Below are 17,440 nucleotides of genomic sequence, written 5' to 3'. Positions count from 1 at the left end.
GTGAAAAGTAAAGCAAGGTAATCACCAAAATGACGGTACAGAAATACTGTAGGAGGAAAGGGGCTTTGTGACCGGCCTGGACGCAGTCTCAGGACCCTTGTCAGCCCCTCTGCATCTCATTCCTGTCAAACTAATAATAGGGATAAATATCCAAGAGATGACAAAAAGGAAAGCAGATTTACTACAATCATCTAAGTCACTTACCGACTATAATAGTTGTGTTGCATTTGCTTGATCATGTATAAGATTAAGTGTTGTAAAATAACTATAATTATTTCACTCACAACGGTAACTAAAAGACTGAATATTCAACCGGATGTCTTCTATCTATTAGAGTACTTCTTAAATGCAGATATCTACGCAGGAATTCTTATTGTTTGAATCGGTGTTCTGCACTGTCAACTGTATCTGCATGTACTTTTTCATTAACAGGAATATAGAAATGGTCTGTGCTGTATGCTTAAGGTTTAGTATATACCCTCCAAAAATTGTAGTACACTGACTAGAGCTTTGGAGGCCTGTGCATGCTAAAGTGAAACGAATCTTGAAACGTATCTTGGTCCTACTGTAGATCACTGCACATTTAATTACTAGGCCGTTAAAGTTTACGTAGAAGGCTCTGAACAGCGCCAGTCGGCAAACTGGTCACGACCTGACAAGCAGCTGAAATAGCAAACATGGAAGACAGCTGGAGGGAAATGTCAGGTTATTCAGAGAGTATGGGCGCATTGCACGAATTAGGATTACAAAGATAAATGTTTGTAACCAGGGGTTTACAGTCTTGAATCCTCTGAGAAAATGAAAGTGGGGAAGGTCAATAAGTAGCACGCTGCTTTTGCTGTTGAGGTGCCCTTGAGCAAAGCATCTGGGCTACTCCAGAAGACTCTGGCTGTTTGTTTGCATTTCCGAGGTGTGAATGTGTGGAACCCTGCTTATTTAAATGTAAATCACAAGCGGAGCTGGAAAGGCTCCAGCAAGGAATATCAGTCAAGTTTTACAGAACCACGGGGGCCATACAGTAGAAAGAATACTGGTATGGAAATCCCGGAACATGGGTTGCAAAACCACGCACTCAGTTTAGCAGTTCATGTGCTTGGATCAATAAACCATTGATAGCAGATTAATAAATTGCGTGAGCAGATTGCTAAACTGTACACAGTTTAGGGGAAATATTCAATCAAGACTTCTGAAATACGCATCTGGCACGCAGGATAAAAGCAGGTAAGTCTTTAATTGTCGTACCAGCTCAGTGGAATCACAGAAAACCACCGACCGATAACTTGTGTCAGAAAAACTGTGAAAAAAATTGTTTGGTATCACGTATGATGACTGAACGGACTAACAACAAAGACACCACAGTTTGTTAGCATTGTACAATTCCTCTTTGACTGATAAAGCAAAGTTATATGTAAAATTCTTCGTCTGGCCTGCGCTTTAACATCGCATAAATTTAGCACTGACGATCAAACAGAACTTGCACAGTGTCTTTCTCACTGCTCTAAGTGTCTGAATGGCCGTCTCTTATGTGCAGCATGCTGGACACGTGGTATATGGCAGGCTCATCTCACTATTTTGCTGACACTGACTTTTGTGGTTTCATTTAGTGGATAGAAACATTAAAAAACTAATAGTAGTACCTTCAAACTAATGCATCCACCCATTTGATTTTGAAGGTTACAGGTTCATATTGGACGTCTTTCCATTTCAATGAACATCTTTACGCTGCACTTCCAAAGTTATGTTTTCACCTCGTTCTTTAATCAATGTGTACGGATTGCTAAACCAAAAACGTGATCTATTAATCCATGCTCTCAGTTTATTAATCCATGCACTTGGTTAATTTCCGTATTAGTTTTCTACCATTTTTCGACCCCAGCAGGTTCCCTACACTTTACTTTGATGAATCTAAGTTTAAAATGTCAACACACATTGGGGGGGAAAAAAAGCCCCTTAGAACTGAGTGATGTTGCTGCAGAACTATTAGTAAAAACTTGTTTCTAGGGATCCACTGGCTCTGTCCCTGCAGCTGAACGGGCTCATCCTGTGACTAAACGTATTCTTTCCACATTCTCCTCACCAACCTGTACGCCGGTACCTCTGTGAGAAGAGAGCGGGTAATAGATCGGCTCCCGGGCTGATTAATAGAGCGCAGAGCAGAGCGGACGTTGGAATTACCATGCTAAAACTTCACAGCAGAGTAATGACTCTCAGATTCAGCGCAGAGTAGTTTGTGGGGGAATTCAAAGGCATGACTAATTGTTCCCGGTTGTGCCCCTGATAGAGCAAGATAGAGATCATTAATATTTGTTCTCTCTCTCTCCAAACCTATTTTGTCCTGTTTCACTTCCTGTCTTAACATTCTGTTTACCCTATACCCTCTAATATTTATCTTTCAAGTGAGCCACAACAAATCATGCTGAATCTTGTCAATTTCCACTATCAGCCTCCTTCCCTCATCTCCTTTCATTCCCATATTCTGGTCACATATCGGAGGGCCCATGCTCATGTGCCATGTTCTGTGTGTGTGTGTGTGTGTGTGTGTGTGTGTGTCTGATGGCAATAATAAGTGTTAACAGGGACAATGTGACTGCAGTCAGAGGACCAGCCAAGGTGAATGGGCTCTTTGCTACAGACTAGTTCCATAAAGATGCCACAGTTAAGTGGTTCTAAGCATGTATGAACTTGGGACATTGCTTGTGATCAGGGGCCTTCCTTCACAATTAGCTATTCCTGTCATCAATGAATACACAGTATAACATAATATATTAATTGTGGAATAAATGACAAAATGATGGAGTGTTTGATGTGAAAGGGGTTGCTCATAGTGATGACCAAACTGAGAATTACAGTATCAACCAACTCTGGAGTTCCCCTCAGCTCTATGCAGCATTTTAGCATCTTTCAGCTCTTTGTTTTGGTTTTACAGCCTGCACCCTGACCAGTTTGGTTTTATCTCACTGTTCATCAGCACTTTTTCCAGACTCACCACACAACTGTTTTCAGAAAAAAAAAAAAAAAAAAAGCTTTGATAAACCCACTGTACACTACCTGCCCAGCACCACACAACAGACAAACCATTTTAATGACTAGCTGGTGAATGCAGTGGAGCACTTAGTCGCTAAAAGCACTCGATATTTCCCTCAGGAGTTAGTGGAGAGAAAACCTGAGCTAAGAGAAGAGTGAATACTGGCCCTACGTTTGCCAGATTTGCCATCAATTCAACTCCAAATTATTGCTAATGTTGCTCTTTGTCTGCTTAATGTGTAAATAGGAAACTTCTTGCTTTCAAGTTCACCACTGACAATATGTCGTTGTGTTTACAGCGAACAGATTTTAGCAAGCACTTTTCCTTGGTAGATGTTTGTTTTTAGCTTCTTCAGCAAGCCAAAGTGAAAGATAAGGCACGTGGCTTTGTTTGCATCTATACAGACATTAGCTAGAAAAAATAATTTGGGTTGTGGCTCAAAGTCCGTGGCTCTTTTTGTCCTGTGTTGTGGCTTCTGCTGTTAGTCTGTGTCATTTCGTTTGGTCTTTAGGTTTATACAATGGACACATACAATACAAACTCTCTATATCAATCTGCTTTTCTTTGTTCAGCTTCGCTGTCTTCTGCTTTTCCTTTTTTCTCACTCACAAATACGTGTATGCAAAGTCATTTAAAATGGGTGTGATTAGTCTCCATCCAGTGTCCTTCATATTAAATGCTGTCTCCATAACAACCACTCCACCCCTTTGTCATTTGTCCATCAGTATAAGCAGTACATGTCCTCTACTGGCTGGTTAAGATGACAAGACACACCCACTCTAATGACCCCAATTAGTGCTAAATGGTAATGGTGGATGGGAGTTGTCCGTGTTTACACATATGTGTGCATGTCTGCATATCTGCACACTTTCCGTCCCACTACATCGTGCCTTTTTCGCTGTCATACACTGATACAGATCAGACTCAATGTCAAATTCATTTGCAAACTAATCAGTTCTACAGATGAACTTGGTCTTCAAATGAAAAAAAAAAAAGCAGCTTTTATTTTCTAATGCAATGACTTGTTCGAGTTCGAATCCGCCATTTAACTTGATTTTCCATCTGGAGTGATGCTGAAATGAGTTTGACCCACACCTCTCCTTGAAGGACCCACAGCCAATAATAAAAGCAGCGCCACGAATACCAACGTAATCCCTGCAGCCTGTGCCTCAGCTACATGAATATCAATTTGTGGTAGCCACTGAGTTTTCCCAAGGTTGGAAAACATTAACTGTCTTCTGTGTGCTCAGGAAAAACAAAAAGAGCGTAAAACTCCACTCAGCAAGTGGGACACCAGGAAAACTTTAGGCAGAGAGAGAACCAGTGAAAGGCCCACTCTCAAAAAGAACTTTGAAGTCAAGCATGACGTTTGCAAGGCTGTTTTATCTCAGCTCTTTTCAATATTAATTGTATCTAAAGGCATTTCAGTGGAGGCGACTGAGCTATTCAGAAACATTTTTAGACAAGAGGGGCGAGGCCAGGAGAGCAGAGAATCCCCAAGTCTCTCAGAAGTACTTCCAAAAACAGCGACAATAAACTAAGTCCAAATGAGAGTTAAATATGTTGGCATGCTGATATGATGGTATATATTTGTGTAAGTGTGTGCAAGAGTAAGAAGAAGGAATGTAAATGAATGGAAGGTTCCCCCGGGGACATTACTGTGCAGAGACATCTTTAGCAAAAATAAAACACTGCTTATGTGAACAGGTTGTGTGTGACGCCAATGGTTGCCTGCACACACTCACAGCTGCTGCAGTGACTCCTACTGTAGCCCTACTCGTTCACCCGTTTACCTCTGTAGAGAGATGGGTGTGACCCAATGTAAAAACACAGCAAACAACAAAAAAGTTATTTTTGAAAATTTCCAGAGATGTTTGTATTTATTCAAATTGAGACAGCCAACATTTGGGAGAAGTGATCTCTGTTAACAGCAAAAAAGTTAATTTAACTTAAAAATACAAACCAGAGTTAAAATGAGAGTGAATACTGGAAAAAAAACTCCAAATGAACGATAATTTTGCTCCATAACTGCTGGATGTGTAAAGAGGGCGTTTGCTAACATGTTCAGCATAACAACTTTACAATCTGGTGATAATATGTAAATGTTGTGTTTAGAGCTTGTCGTGCTGCCCTTGAGTGGCCAAAAAAAAAAAAATTGGTCAAGATGGTTCGGTGGATGAGCCAACTTCTTTATTGCGACCTTATCCTTCATCATTTAGGCTGAAAAAATGCTGTTATGTAAAAATCTTGCCTTAAACAGCTTATAGGCAAATAATATACTAATATTATTTCCTTTACTACCTGTGAACTGTATATGATATCCTGGAAAATAAAACATGTGAAATCTGTACAAAAATGTATAAATAATATTTACGCTGCAAGAATTATAATACACAGGGAGGAATAAATACACAGTAAAACTGTAATACACTGGTTTTTTCTTATTTTTCCTGTAATTTATCTAATCAGTAACTAGCTGTCATGTACTGTTTACAGCGCAACTTTTTAAAAAGTACTCATTGTATGTTTTATTTACGTGTGCTCTGACAACATTTTTGCCAATAAAACATCCTGCCAATGAAGCATCACTGAATTCCACTGACGTAAGGTAAAGAAAAGGAAGGAATGGGGAAGAAAGACAGGACAAGAAACAAAGGAGGAGGGAGGCAGGGAGAAATAAAGAGTATGACGACGGGCGCATGTTGGTGTGTTAGTAGCAGTCTAGGACTGGTTAATGTGGAAAAATGATAAGTAATATTACTTATAATTAGCCATTGCAGAGATCTGAGATTTTTAAATGAACAGTTGGGTATATAAGTATTTGGACAGTGACAATTTTCGTAATTTTGCCTCTATACACCATCACAATGGATTTGGAACGAAGCCATCAAGATGTGATTGAAGTGTAGACTTTCAGCTTTAATTCATGGGGTTTAACAAAAATATTGCATGAACTGTTTAGCCATTTTTATACATAGTCACTCTAACTTCAGAGGCTCAAAAGTAATCGGACGAACCAACATAATTATAAAATATGAGGATTATCTTAATACTTGGATGAAAATCCTATGAAGTCAATGACTGCCTGAGGTCTGGAACCCCACGGACATCACCAAATGCAGTTTTGCGGTATTTGGCTGAATCTGAGCAAATACTATCGCCCTGTACACTTCAGAATTCTTCTACTTCTTCTAATCAGCAGTCACATCATCAATAAACACCAGTGACCCAGTTCCATTGGCAGCGATACGGGGCCCATGCCATAAGACTGCCTCCACCATGTTTGACAGATGATGTGGTATGCTTTGGATCATGAGCCGTTCTATTCCTTCTCCATAATCTTCTCTTCCCATCATTCTGGTACAAGTTCATCTTGGTTTCATCTCTGCCAAGAATCTTGTTCAAGACCTGGGCAGGTTTTTTTTCTTTTAAGATGTTTTCTGGCAAAGTCTAATCTGGCCTTTCTGTTCTTGTGTGTTACCAGTAGTTGGCACCTTGTGGTAAACCCTCGGTATTTACATTCATGAAGGCGTCTCTTGATTGTAGACTTTAGATCTACCTCCTCGAGAGTGCTCTTGACCTGGCTAGATGTTGTGAAGGGTTTCTCTTCATCAAGGAAAGAATTCTGCGATCATCCGCTTTAGTTGTCTTCTGTGGTCCTCCAGGCCTTTTGATCTTGCTGAGCTCACCAGTGCATTCCTTCTTATTAGGATTGTACCAAATTGTTGATTTGGCCACTCCTTAAGTTTCTGCAATAATGATGGCCTCCTTCATTTGCATCAACACCTCTTTGAACCGCATTTTGAGAGTTCCCATGAACAGCTACCAAATGCAAATTCAACAGTTTGAATCAAGTCCTGAGTTTTTATCTGCTTACAGTGTCATGAAATAAGGGAGAAACAGGCCACACCTGGAAATGAAACTGATTTTCAGTCAAGTGTCCAAATACTTTTGAGCCTCTGAAAATGAGGGACTATGTATAAAAATGGCTGTAATTCCTAAACAATTCATGTGATATTTTTGTCAAACCCCTTGAAATAAAGCTGAAAGTCTACACTTCAATCACATCTTGATGGCCTCATTTAAAATACATTGTGGTGGTGTATGGAGAAAAAAATGACAAAAATGTGTTTCAGTGTCTAAATACTTATGTAACTGTAGATGAGTAAACACGGAGAGGAGCAAGAGTGTCCTTTCACACACAGGCAGGCTACAAAACACATCTCTCTATCGGCCCCACAGCCAATTAACTAATTCATGTGAAATGCTTAAGGATGCTTATGAACAAAAACAAATACACGCCGAACACGTGTGGGAAAAACGCACAAAGAAACGGAGAGATTCTGTGATTTGTTACCAGGGTAACCAAAGCAACAGATGCAGGTCACACTGAGTAGAGGCCTGGAACGAACACACACACACACACACACACACACACACACACACACACACACACACACACACACACACAAATTTACAAATGCCTACATACACTGTTAGTTATAGTCATTCAGGAAAGAACATTTAACTGCTTTCTCTCTTCCCGTCTGGATGTGATCACGTCAAATCAGTTTAACGGTACAAAAATAAAGGACTAGAAATTCTATCTCAATGGGACAATGTTAGGTATCCTCATGTGAAAACCTTGTTAGTCAAACATCGTGTGAGATCGTTTCAACACGTTGAAACAGAAACATAACAAAATCACATTTTCTTCAACTGGTTGGTGAAATGATCCAACACTATTGCTACTTTGCTTCTAAAATCCTTTCGATAAACCCCAAAACATTGGAGGGATGAGGTTTTTCCCCAACAGTGACAATTTCAAACTCCAGAAAAACTCATCCAGTCATCATCCCTCTGCTTTGTTGCCCATCTTTCTGCCTTTGGTTCGGTTTCTCTCAACTTGGCTTCATTACTTCTGTTCCGCTTCCCACTTTCTCTTAATTTCCTTCTTTATTATTCACTTCACCTCTGTTCGTGAGGATGTCCGTTTACTAACAAACATGCACTCACACCCACACCAACATCAAAGGAGTTTCTGAATGTGAAATGACCCAGCGAGTGTCTCTTCCTACGTCGCTGGAGATGAACGGACCACGGGGATATAACAGGATCAGGTTGCATCCTCACAGGCTACAGGTGATGGCACCTGCAATATTTCTTTGTGTGTGCATGTATAGGTGTATACAAAAACCCTGAAACAAACGACATGCTCTTTAGTGCAGTATGAGCCTGTACGTGTGCAGCTTGATGCTGGATTTTTGCCGTGGTGATCTGGTGTGGGATTTCTGTGCGTAGGAGGACCTCACATGGCATCAGTAGGGAGAGGCAGCGATGATGGGAAAGGCAGAATGAGAGAGAAAGGGAGAAGGAGAGAGAGGATGATACGAAGAAAAGGAACTCCAGAAATAAAAGAGATCAGAGTGAAAGAGAAAAAAAAATAGTCTCACTTATCACTGCAAAGAAAATATCAGAGATGATGAGTTACACCTAGGGGAGCAGAGAGAGCTTAGAGGGAGGTGGGACGAATAGAGAGAGGAGATTACATTTAAAACCAATGCAAAGATGAAAAAGCACAAGAAGGGAAGAGAAATGTATGATCATACCCCATCTTAATATCACAGCATTAAGATTTCTACTGCCTCCTCCTTTCCAAAAAACACTTGTGAAAACACTCACCATAAATTGGACGTTGTCAAATCCATTGGCCAGCAGGTGGTTCTCGTACTGGACCAGGCCGATGGAGTCGAGCCACTGGCCCACAGACTGCAGCGGGCAGCGGGGACCTATGAGGGGGTGGAGGGGCAAACGCTTCAGCAGGGAGTAACCGTCCACGCGGTAGCAGCGGCAGTCCGGCTGAGACAGCTGGCACTGCCACATCATGTTATGGCGGGCAAAGTGGCTGTCAAAGGAGCCCGCCATGCTTTTGAGGAGTCTTTTGGCAAGGCAGCAGCAGGAGGAGAATTAAGGGGATGCAGGTTGGGGGGAGGGGGGGTAAACAAGGAAGGAGGAGAAAAAGGAGGAAGGGGAGGCTAGGCTAGAGGCATGGTGAGGATTGAGGGGGTCAGCATGCAAGGGTGTAAGTGGTTAAAGGGTAGGTTAAGGTGTCCAGATGCTGCTTTCTCTGAATCCAGCCAGAGGGAGGATGAGAAGGTGCTGAAGGCTTAAGTTGTATCCAGAAAAGAGCTTCTGTCCCGGGGGTAAAATCCTGCCAGAGATGGGTGCTGGATAAGACTGGAGTTACAGATCCGCAAGATAAGAGACTGTGTTTGTCGTGCTCAGCAGCCGTGTTCTTTTTCAGCTGTTGCGCTCGCTTTGCTGCTCCCCTCAACGCGCGCGCGTCTGTGTGTATGTATGAGAGAGTGTGTGTGTGTGTGAGAGAGAAAGAGCGAGAGCTGCCTGCGCTGTAGATTTTTCTTTATCAAGTACTCCCACTCTCATCTGTATGCTTCTGCAGCCTCCCGTCTCTCTCTCGCTCTCTCCTTTCTGAGCGCTGCTTTCCTCCCCTAGTTCCCTCACTCTCGCTCTGCCTCACTCTCTTGCTCACTTTCCTCTGTCTACCTCCTGTCTCTATCTTCTCTCAGGGTGTTGATCGTCACCCTGCTCTTTCTGCCGCTCTACATATATCTGGCTTGCTCTGCTGATAATAGCCATCACAACAGCTCCAGCTTCTTTGTCTGCAAGAAGCCAAGCTCCCTCCCACTCTCTCTCTCAGCAACACACACACACACACACACACACAACGTATGGATGCAATTGCGTCTATATGTATGTGTTTGTTTGTGTTTGTGGTGTGCTGTGGCTATGTGTGCGTTGGTGGGGGGTAGAGCTGGTTGGGCACAAACAGGATTTCTCCCTGTGGTAACCATGATTAGCAGAGGCTTTACATTCACAGATGAAAAGAGAGAGGGAGAGAGGAAGAGGGGAGGGGATCAGGAGGTGGAGGATGAGGGAGTTAACACTGGGAGAGGGGGATGTATGCAGTAAATAGAGATGAGTAGCGGAGGATTCGATGTACACAGGTGAAGAAGCTGGCAAAAAACAGGGATTTGATGCGCACAAGAAATTTCCAAATTTACTTCATGCAAGAGTCATGGAAGGTCTCACATATCCACAAAGAAACACCAAAAAAACCCATCAACACACAGACACGTGCAGATAAGATAATTCCCGATTTTTACAACTAAGGTCTTATTTTTCTAGTATTGGCCATCAGTGATATATAAGAAGCTTTTAGCACAAGTGCAGGCAGAAATTATCGTTCTAATTTCATCATTTCTTTAGGGCTCCACCTCTCAGTTATTATCGAGTGACCTGGATCTGTTTGCATTTTTTCGATCAACCACTGAGCATCGTAGCCAACGAATGTTTAAGCTATCTTACCTGTTTCATTTCTGCACTGTAATCACAGTCTATCCAACTGCACCCCTCCACCATCCTATCATCCTATAGCCACCAGTGTCAACCATCTGTGGCTCCCTAGGGCACAGGTTTCCGAGCCTTTTTTCACTTGGGACCCCTTCAAATGAATCACACATCTATTGATGTCTAAGCAATGTTGGCCCTTCATCAACAGTTGCATATGTCTACGGTTTAGGAAGAAGAGAACCAAAAAGTAAAAGTAACCCTTGATTTTCGAGGCCTAAAGAGGTAATACTGTCCAGTAATTCGTAAAGAGAAAAAGCAAAGATTAGAAAATAATCTGAAAAAATAAAATTGTGTGTGTGAAATTATTACCCAAACTATCTACTGAACACATCCATCACAGGTGGCAGACCAATTTCCTGGTTCAGCTTTGATCTACCCGACTTGACATAGTTGTATCTGCAGCTTTCCTGTACAATGAGGGGTTACTGCTGATGTTTAAGGTGCATTCACTTTTGGTTTTACCTTTAAATAAAGTTGTTGTAGATAACCTGGCTACACTGTTGACTTGTCTACGAATGCTTGTGTTTCTTGCTCCGCCAGACTTTGTTGTTGTGATGTCAGGGTTCTCAGAAATCAGAAATGACTCTAGTGAGGGCAATGTTATCATAACCAATAGCAATGATGGCTAAAACTACTAGGATAAGACCCAGTTCATAATAAATCGGAATTATCCTTTCAGTCAGATTTTACTCACAGTCACACAAACATACTCGCGTGTATTTTACCTGAGGTGTCCTCCTTGATGGCCAATCCACTGCCTATTCCTGCCCCAATAGAGCTCATAATCTTGTCGATCTGAACAAATGGGTGAGAGGGACAGAGAGAGAACCAGAGTTAGAGAGATGTACAACATGTGCACGGAAAAGTCATTTCCCAGTAATAAGGCTAACCCCTATTTCTGGATTCAAGTGTCACATAACATGATCATTACGCCAGCCAGCACGCTGAATGTCAATCATTCCCCCAGTGAACTGAAAGAGCATGGAGAAGCAGCGAGAGAATAAGATGTGTTGGCAGGAAATTTAAAGACAAAGCAGAGCAGAGACGAAATAAGAGACTGGATTGGAGAGAGCTACAGTGGCTTCACATTAGTTTCTGGCTGCCGGCTGTCGACCGGTCATCCCTGACCCTGGACCTGCTGCTAATCACTGATCTATTCGACCTGCCGCCCTTCCACCTGTCAGGACCGCTGGCTCACCACGGGTCAGAGAAACCTGGTCTTGCTGCAACCGGTCCAAGATCAGCGTGTTAAGGGCCAGATCTGACAATGCAAAACAGTGTTTACAAGCTGGCGGACCACGAAGTTGGCCTCATCTCAGCAGGATAAACATTGCTAACTGAGATCTTGCTGCTGATCGCTGTATATCTGTGTCTGCTGGATATACATCTCTGCTAACTCGTATATCATTACAACTCCATAAACTAACAATATGTCAATATTGGGTTCAACTTTTTCTGCTGCCCCAAGTGGCCAAAAACATGATCAATCAATGCTTCTTTAACGGTATCCCCATAGCTATAGTTTCTTAGATTAAAGAATAATTATGTTTTTTACAACTTGGCTCTTATTTTCATAGTTTCGGTCACCATTCCTATCAGTTACAATAACTTTTGACACAAAGTAATCGCTGAGATCTTTGAACAAACCAACTATCACTCAGACGAAGTCTGATGGCATGAGGAACACGAGAGGTCAGACGATCAGTTGTAAATAAACCAACAGTATAGTCAGATTATCTAAACGAGGCAAAACCGAAAGGGGAATGTTAATAACGTAAGTACAGTAGGTCAAAGCTGAACCAGGAAATTTGTCTATAAACTGTCATGGATATGACGAATATTACTGTTTGACTTTTCTTCTTTTCAAAATAAGTTTGGCTAAACTGGGGGGAGGGGTTTATATAACCTGCCCGATCAATCCCGTCCCTTGCCCAGATTCACACTTTTTTTCCCCCAGCAATCTTGCTGCATAACAACATCTCAGCCATTAACTTAAGCACTGATTGGGAAAATGGGCAAACCTACAAAAGTAAGACCCAAGTTTTAATACATTGGAATTATCCTTTAAGGGATCTACCGTAGATATAGATTTCTAGATTAAACACCTCTTTGGTGGAAAGAGTCTTTTTGAATGGCTAAAGAAACAGCATTTCAATACAAGCTATTAATTACGATCCACATAAACACAAATAATCTCAACACTGTAACAATTTTCAAGGTAAAGCCAGATTACAGCAGAAATTTGTAACATAAATTGGACTACCTCGTCTAGCTTGTAGTACTAATGAGTATGGTTATCTTCAGATCACTGACTGTTGTGGGACATCCCTTGTGATTCATCTCTTGCTAATGATGCAACTCTTACTCGAATATGTGCTGCAAATAGCAACTTTGTTATTTTTTGCCTCTGAAATCCCCATATATCTCTCCACAAAATTCCCTGAGGCCGTCTTATCTCATCCTCCCGTAGCACGCAATTAAACAGGAAAGGTCACTTTAATTGCTCAGAATTATGGGAAAGTCCATATGGTAATTCATCACCATCAGCAAGTTATGAGCAGTGTTGACAAACTAATGAACATGTTCATGCAAATGTGGACAGGCATGAACAAATGTACTTTCACTCCCATGCATTTGCATTTTTTTTAAAAAGTACAGAGACTAATTAAGTCTCCCTCATTATTACATAAACTTTTTCTTCAAAGAAGTGGTATGAAAATGGTATGAGATTCGTAATTTTCAGGGTGTAAACACACACATACGCATCAGTTTTCAAGAGTGTGTGTTTTCTATGGTGTGAACGATTACTTTTGAGCAGAGGCTAATGCGTATGAGACCCAAATTGTTTATAAAAGGGCACGATCTAACGGTGTTGTCCAGTCAGCAGATCCCAGTCGTGTCAGAGACTCTTTAATATCGAAGAGGCCGCAGGCACAAACACACCAAAACTCGCAGCAGCCACGACCTCTGCTCTTTACCCTCTCTAACAGAAACTGCTGTCTTTTTGATATCTGCTGTTCCTTGCAGCTTCAGTGCTGGTTACAGAGGAAAATCAATGTAGGAGCATGTTAAACTAGCACTGGGGCTCCTTCTGCACTGTAGTAACCAAGTGGATTTCAAAGGGAGACAAAACTGAAGCAGCTCACAGCTGGGGGTGCCGATATTTCAACTGACCCCTGCAGAGACAGTTCACTTTGAAAAGCATGCTGGGTTTAATCAGTTTTACTATGGAAGTACATATAGTGTCAGCACAGGGACTGATTATCTTGATTTATCCTAAACATCAGGTAAAAAGCTTTACATGTCACAAAAAATGTCTTCTTACCTCTTCCCACTCTGCGGTGAAGGAGGGCGTTCTCTCCAGTCTTCCGCCCGGGCTGGCACCCTCTCCTGGGCTTGGACTTCCAGGCACCTGACCCCGATTTCCGGACCCCCAACTATGCTCCTCCTGGCCGTGACAAAAACCAACCATTTAATTTTCAAGCATTATTAAACTACAGTCATTAACATACAAAGGCTGCCAAACATTATAACCTTAAACAACTGACAACTAAGAACTAAAAACTGTTTAGAGAATAACCAATTCCATTCACAGCTCATCAAAGTTTATTTTATAATGAAGCTATTTTCATCAAATAGACTATGTATTTAGCTTATGATTTATTTAACATGAATTAAAGAAGTCGTCTCATAAACTGTGCTGCACGGCAGGGAGCACTGTGGCCCAGTTTAGTGAGTTATCTAATTGGTTGAACTGGTTTCTGTGCTGTTTCTGAAGTCACACTACATGATACAGCAAAATGCAAACTACCACAACTGCATAATTTACGCGACTGAATATTTACAATAAATGCATTTGCTTTCATTGCTAACTGAGATCTTGGTGCTGACCTAAACTTTTAAGAAAAGAGAAACTTTTTATAACTTTTAAATTAAAGAAGCTTTTCTGTTATCATTTGCGTCTTACATAAATGTCTCAGAAGAGCGAAGCAGTATCAGGAAAAAAGACGGTGCTTTAACTCGCCTTCATAATGCAGCACAAATGCAGTGGAGATGCAATAATGCAATTCTTTATTTTATAAATCACGCTTTAGTTAACGCAGTGACTGTACTTAGAATGAGTCATTTTAGTCAGAAAATCTTCGCGGTGCGATTACTTACAACAACTTACCTGTATGGGAGAAACAGCTACCAGGTTGGAATCAGACTTGGACAGAGACTTGGACAACTGCAAGTCCAACACACTGCGGGGCATGGACCTCATCCTCCCCAGGGTGCAAGCCCTCTCTTCGTAGCCAGGCCCAGAAGAACTGTCCTTGGGAGCACCTACTGTCTGGATCCCCAGTAACTGTGGAACTTCCCTGTTTTTACCAGAAGAGGCGGAGGGTGGGCAGCCCAGTGTAGACCACCCACGAGGCGGCTCAGCCTGCTTGCAGTTCTTGGGTCGAGCCTGGTCCTGGTTGACCCTGGTGTGGAAGATAGTCCGGTACACCACCTGCGGCTTTTGGGGGTCGTTGGCGGTCCTCTGAGGCGACGACTCGCTCCCTGTCCTGGAGAAGACCTGAGTGGGTCCTCCACCAATCACAAAGCTGAACTCTGGGGTTTGCACCAAACTGCTCTGGACATCTGTAGAGGCATATTTGCGAGGTTTAGGGCTGTAAAGATGGTAGGGTGTATTAGGGGTCTCACAGGCTGGGGAAGATCCATGAAGAAGGCCTGCAAACTCCTCGGGGATGTGGCTCTTCCTTCGGTCCTCCAATAGAGCGTTTGATGCGGAGGAAGAGCAGAGAGGGGGAGGAGGCGGCGGGTCTCGCTGGTACGGCCCGTCGTCTGCAAGTAGGACACACACAAAAACATTGATTAGGATTAAATCATATAGATTTGCATAAAATGCTCTTGTCAAAACAATGATACACACAAATGAATTTACAAGAAAACAAGACAGAGATCAGAAATGTATACTCACTTCACAAATATAGCACACAATAATATTTCAAAGTGCACAACAGAACAGAGAAAAAAGCAATGAGGCTTCAAAAAGAATAAATACTACAAAACAACCAAAGCTGCAAATAGGGAGATAAGAACGAGGTAATACATCTTCTGCTTCCCCATAGAAAAAGCTGTTTGTCTCTCCAATGAGTAATAAAAGAAACTCCTGACTTGGATTTTACACATCTGCTCCTCCACTGTCTGGGTGCAAAAGTGTATGTTTGTGCACTTTTGCAGGGGCAGACGTTCTTACTCCACTGACTTTTTTTTTTTTTTTTTCAGGGGATGCTTTCAGAGCCCAACTTACTGTCTGTGTGCAGTGGGGTGAAAGAAGCCACTGAAAGCTTCTTTTGATTCTCTGTATGTGTTTGTGTAATTATAGATGCATGTCTGTGTGTGTTTCTGTTTGTGTGTGAGTGTCTGCTTGACTACTCACTTGTTAGATTATGTATGCTTATGCTCACATCTGAAAACAAGTGACACCGGAGGTCACAATAATTATCTTACATGTTAAAAAGATGCACTCCTCATGATACAATATGCAGAATAACAGGCACATTATTTATTCTTCTTCTACCTTGATTAACTATTACACTTCACCAGAGCAGTGCCACTCTTAAAACTCATGAGAAATCTTCGACTCAATACGAGACCGTAGCAAAGGAATAAGATTATGGTCCAGTGGGATTCAGGTTGTAGCTTTGCTCCGCAGGGAACGGCTCTGCTCTTATTTATTTATGGTCTCACAAAGTCCCTCACACAGTGTGACTTAAACTAAAGGTGAAATTTATGGAGTTAGAAAGCTTAGTACAAGTGGATACTAAGCATGAGAGACAGTATGACAGACACCATGTAGGCTGGTGGAAGAAATCATACAGAATGAATCACAGACAGGAACAGGGAAGCAAAGATGGATGTGAATAAAGTGTTGAGGATTTTAAACTTCATATACAGCATCAGTAATGTGACAAATCCACAGAGAATCATCACCGGACGCTGTAGATCGTCTCAGATCTGAAAAGCTTTTTAGTGTCCTTCATCTCCTTGTTTTAAAGGAGGCCTGCAATTTAACAGTTTTTCTTCAGTCACACGGCTCCCATCGGCGACTTTTCAAGATGCAGCTTTTTTTTTTTTTTTTAAGCAAAAAAGCTCTGATAAACCCATGGTGCACTACTTTCCTAGCAACAAACAGCTGTGACTACAGAGACAAGCTTATGAAGGTAGTGGAGCGTTTAGCAGCTAAAGAGCCAAATATTTCCCCCAGGAGTTGCAGACAAGACTACAAATTAAAAGACATCACCATGTCTGCTGATGTCTACAAACACATTTTCCATATCAACTTTACGAGATGATAATATGTCGGTTTTGCATTTACATCTTGTTATGCTGCCCCCGTGTGGCCGAAATTCAAGTCCTGATGCTTTAACTACAGATCATGTACACTTACTATTTTTTGCTGGAAACTTTCAAATTTCTAGAGTTCTAGGCAACCATTGGTTTCCATTCATTTCCAATGTATGTCATCAATTAGCAGCGTATTGAAACTTTACAAAAAGTTTTAAAGCTACATCATCATTTCATGTTGATGCAGTTCATAAGAAGATTATGAGAAAGGTCAGCACTGTATTAGCTACATGCTAGTAACTTGATAGATCATGCAGAGCCCCTGGTGTAGCCAGTTAATGTCATGCTTGATAAGTCATCAGCAGGCAAAGTATACATAAACATGACATCTCTCTGATCTGCCCAAACACACACACACACACACACACACACACTCACCCGAGAGCCGTGTTTGTGTGGCTTTGTGTGGCAAGCCCAGAACTCTTTTCTGTTTCTTGTCACTGTGTGTTAAGACCGTGTACCAGGCCATGTAAACAATCTCACCTCTGATAAGTATCACACAGACACACTCTCTCTCAACAGTCTCATATTCACTATGTGATTGTGAGACTGTTGAGAGAGAGTCTCACAGTCTCCCGCACCAGTCTC

The 17,440-nt window shown here is 41.8% G+C and overlaps 1 protein-coding gene across 6 annotated transcripts in view; it reads right to left on the bottom strand.

The window, feature by feature from the left end:
- Positions 1–17,440, bottom strand: part of anks1b (ankyrin repeat and sterile alpha motif domain containing 1B) — a 230,817-nt gene that overhangs the window by 49,374 nt on the left and 164,003 nt on the right. For all 6 annotated transcript variants that reach the window (XM_040141493.1, XM_040141449.1, XM_040141456.1 and 3 more), the window contains exons 14-17: positions 14,628–15,286; positions 13,782–13,904; positions 11,182–11,251; positions 8,708–8,814 (exon numbers count right to left, since the gene is read on the bottom strand). In XM_040141493.1, the coding sequence (XP_039997427.1) occupies positions 8,708–8,814; positions 11,182–11,251; positions 13,782–13,904; positions 14,628–15,286 (959 nt within the window). The remainder of the gene's footprint in view (positions 1–8,707; positions 8,815–11,181; positions 11,252–13,781; positions 13,905–14,627; positions 15,287–17,440) is intronic.

This window comes from Xiphias gladius, chromosome 2, assembly GCF_016859285.1.
Source record: "Xiphias gladius isolate SHS-SW01 ecotype Sanya breed wild chromosome 2, ASM1685928v1, whole genome shotgun sequence".
Taxonomy (NCBI): domain Eukaryota; kingdom Metazoa; phylum Chordata; class Actinopteri; order Istiophoriformes; family Xiphiidae; genus Xiphias; species Xiphias gladius.
This window is presented reverse-complemented; position numbering and strand designations above follow the sequence as displayed.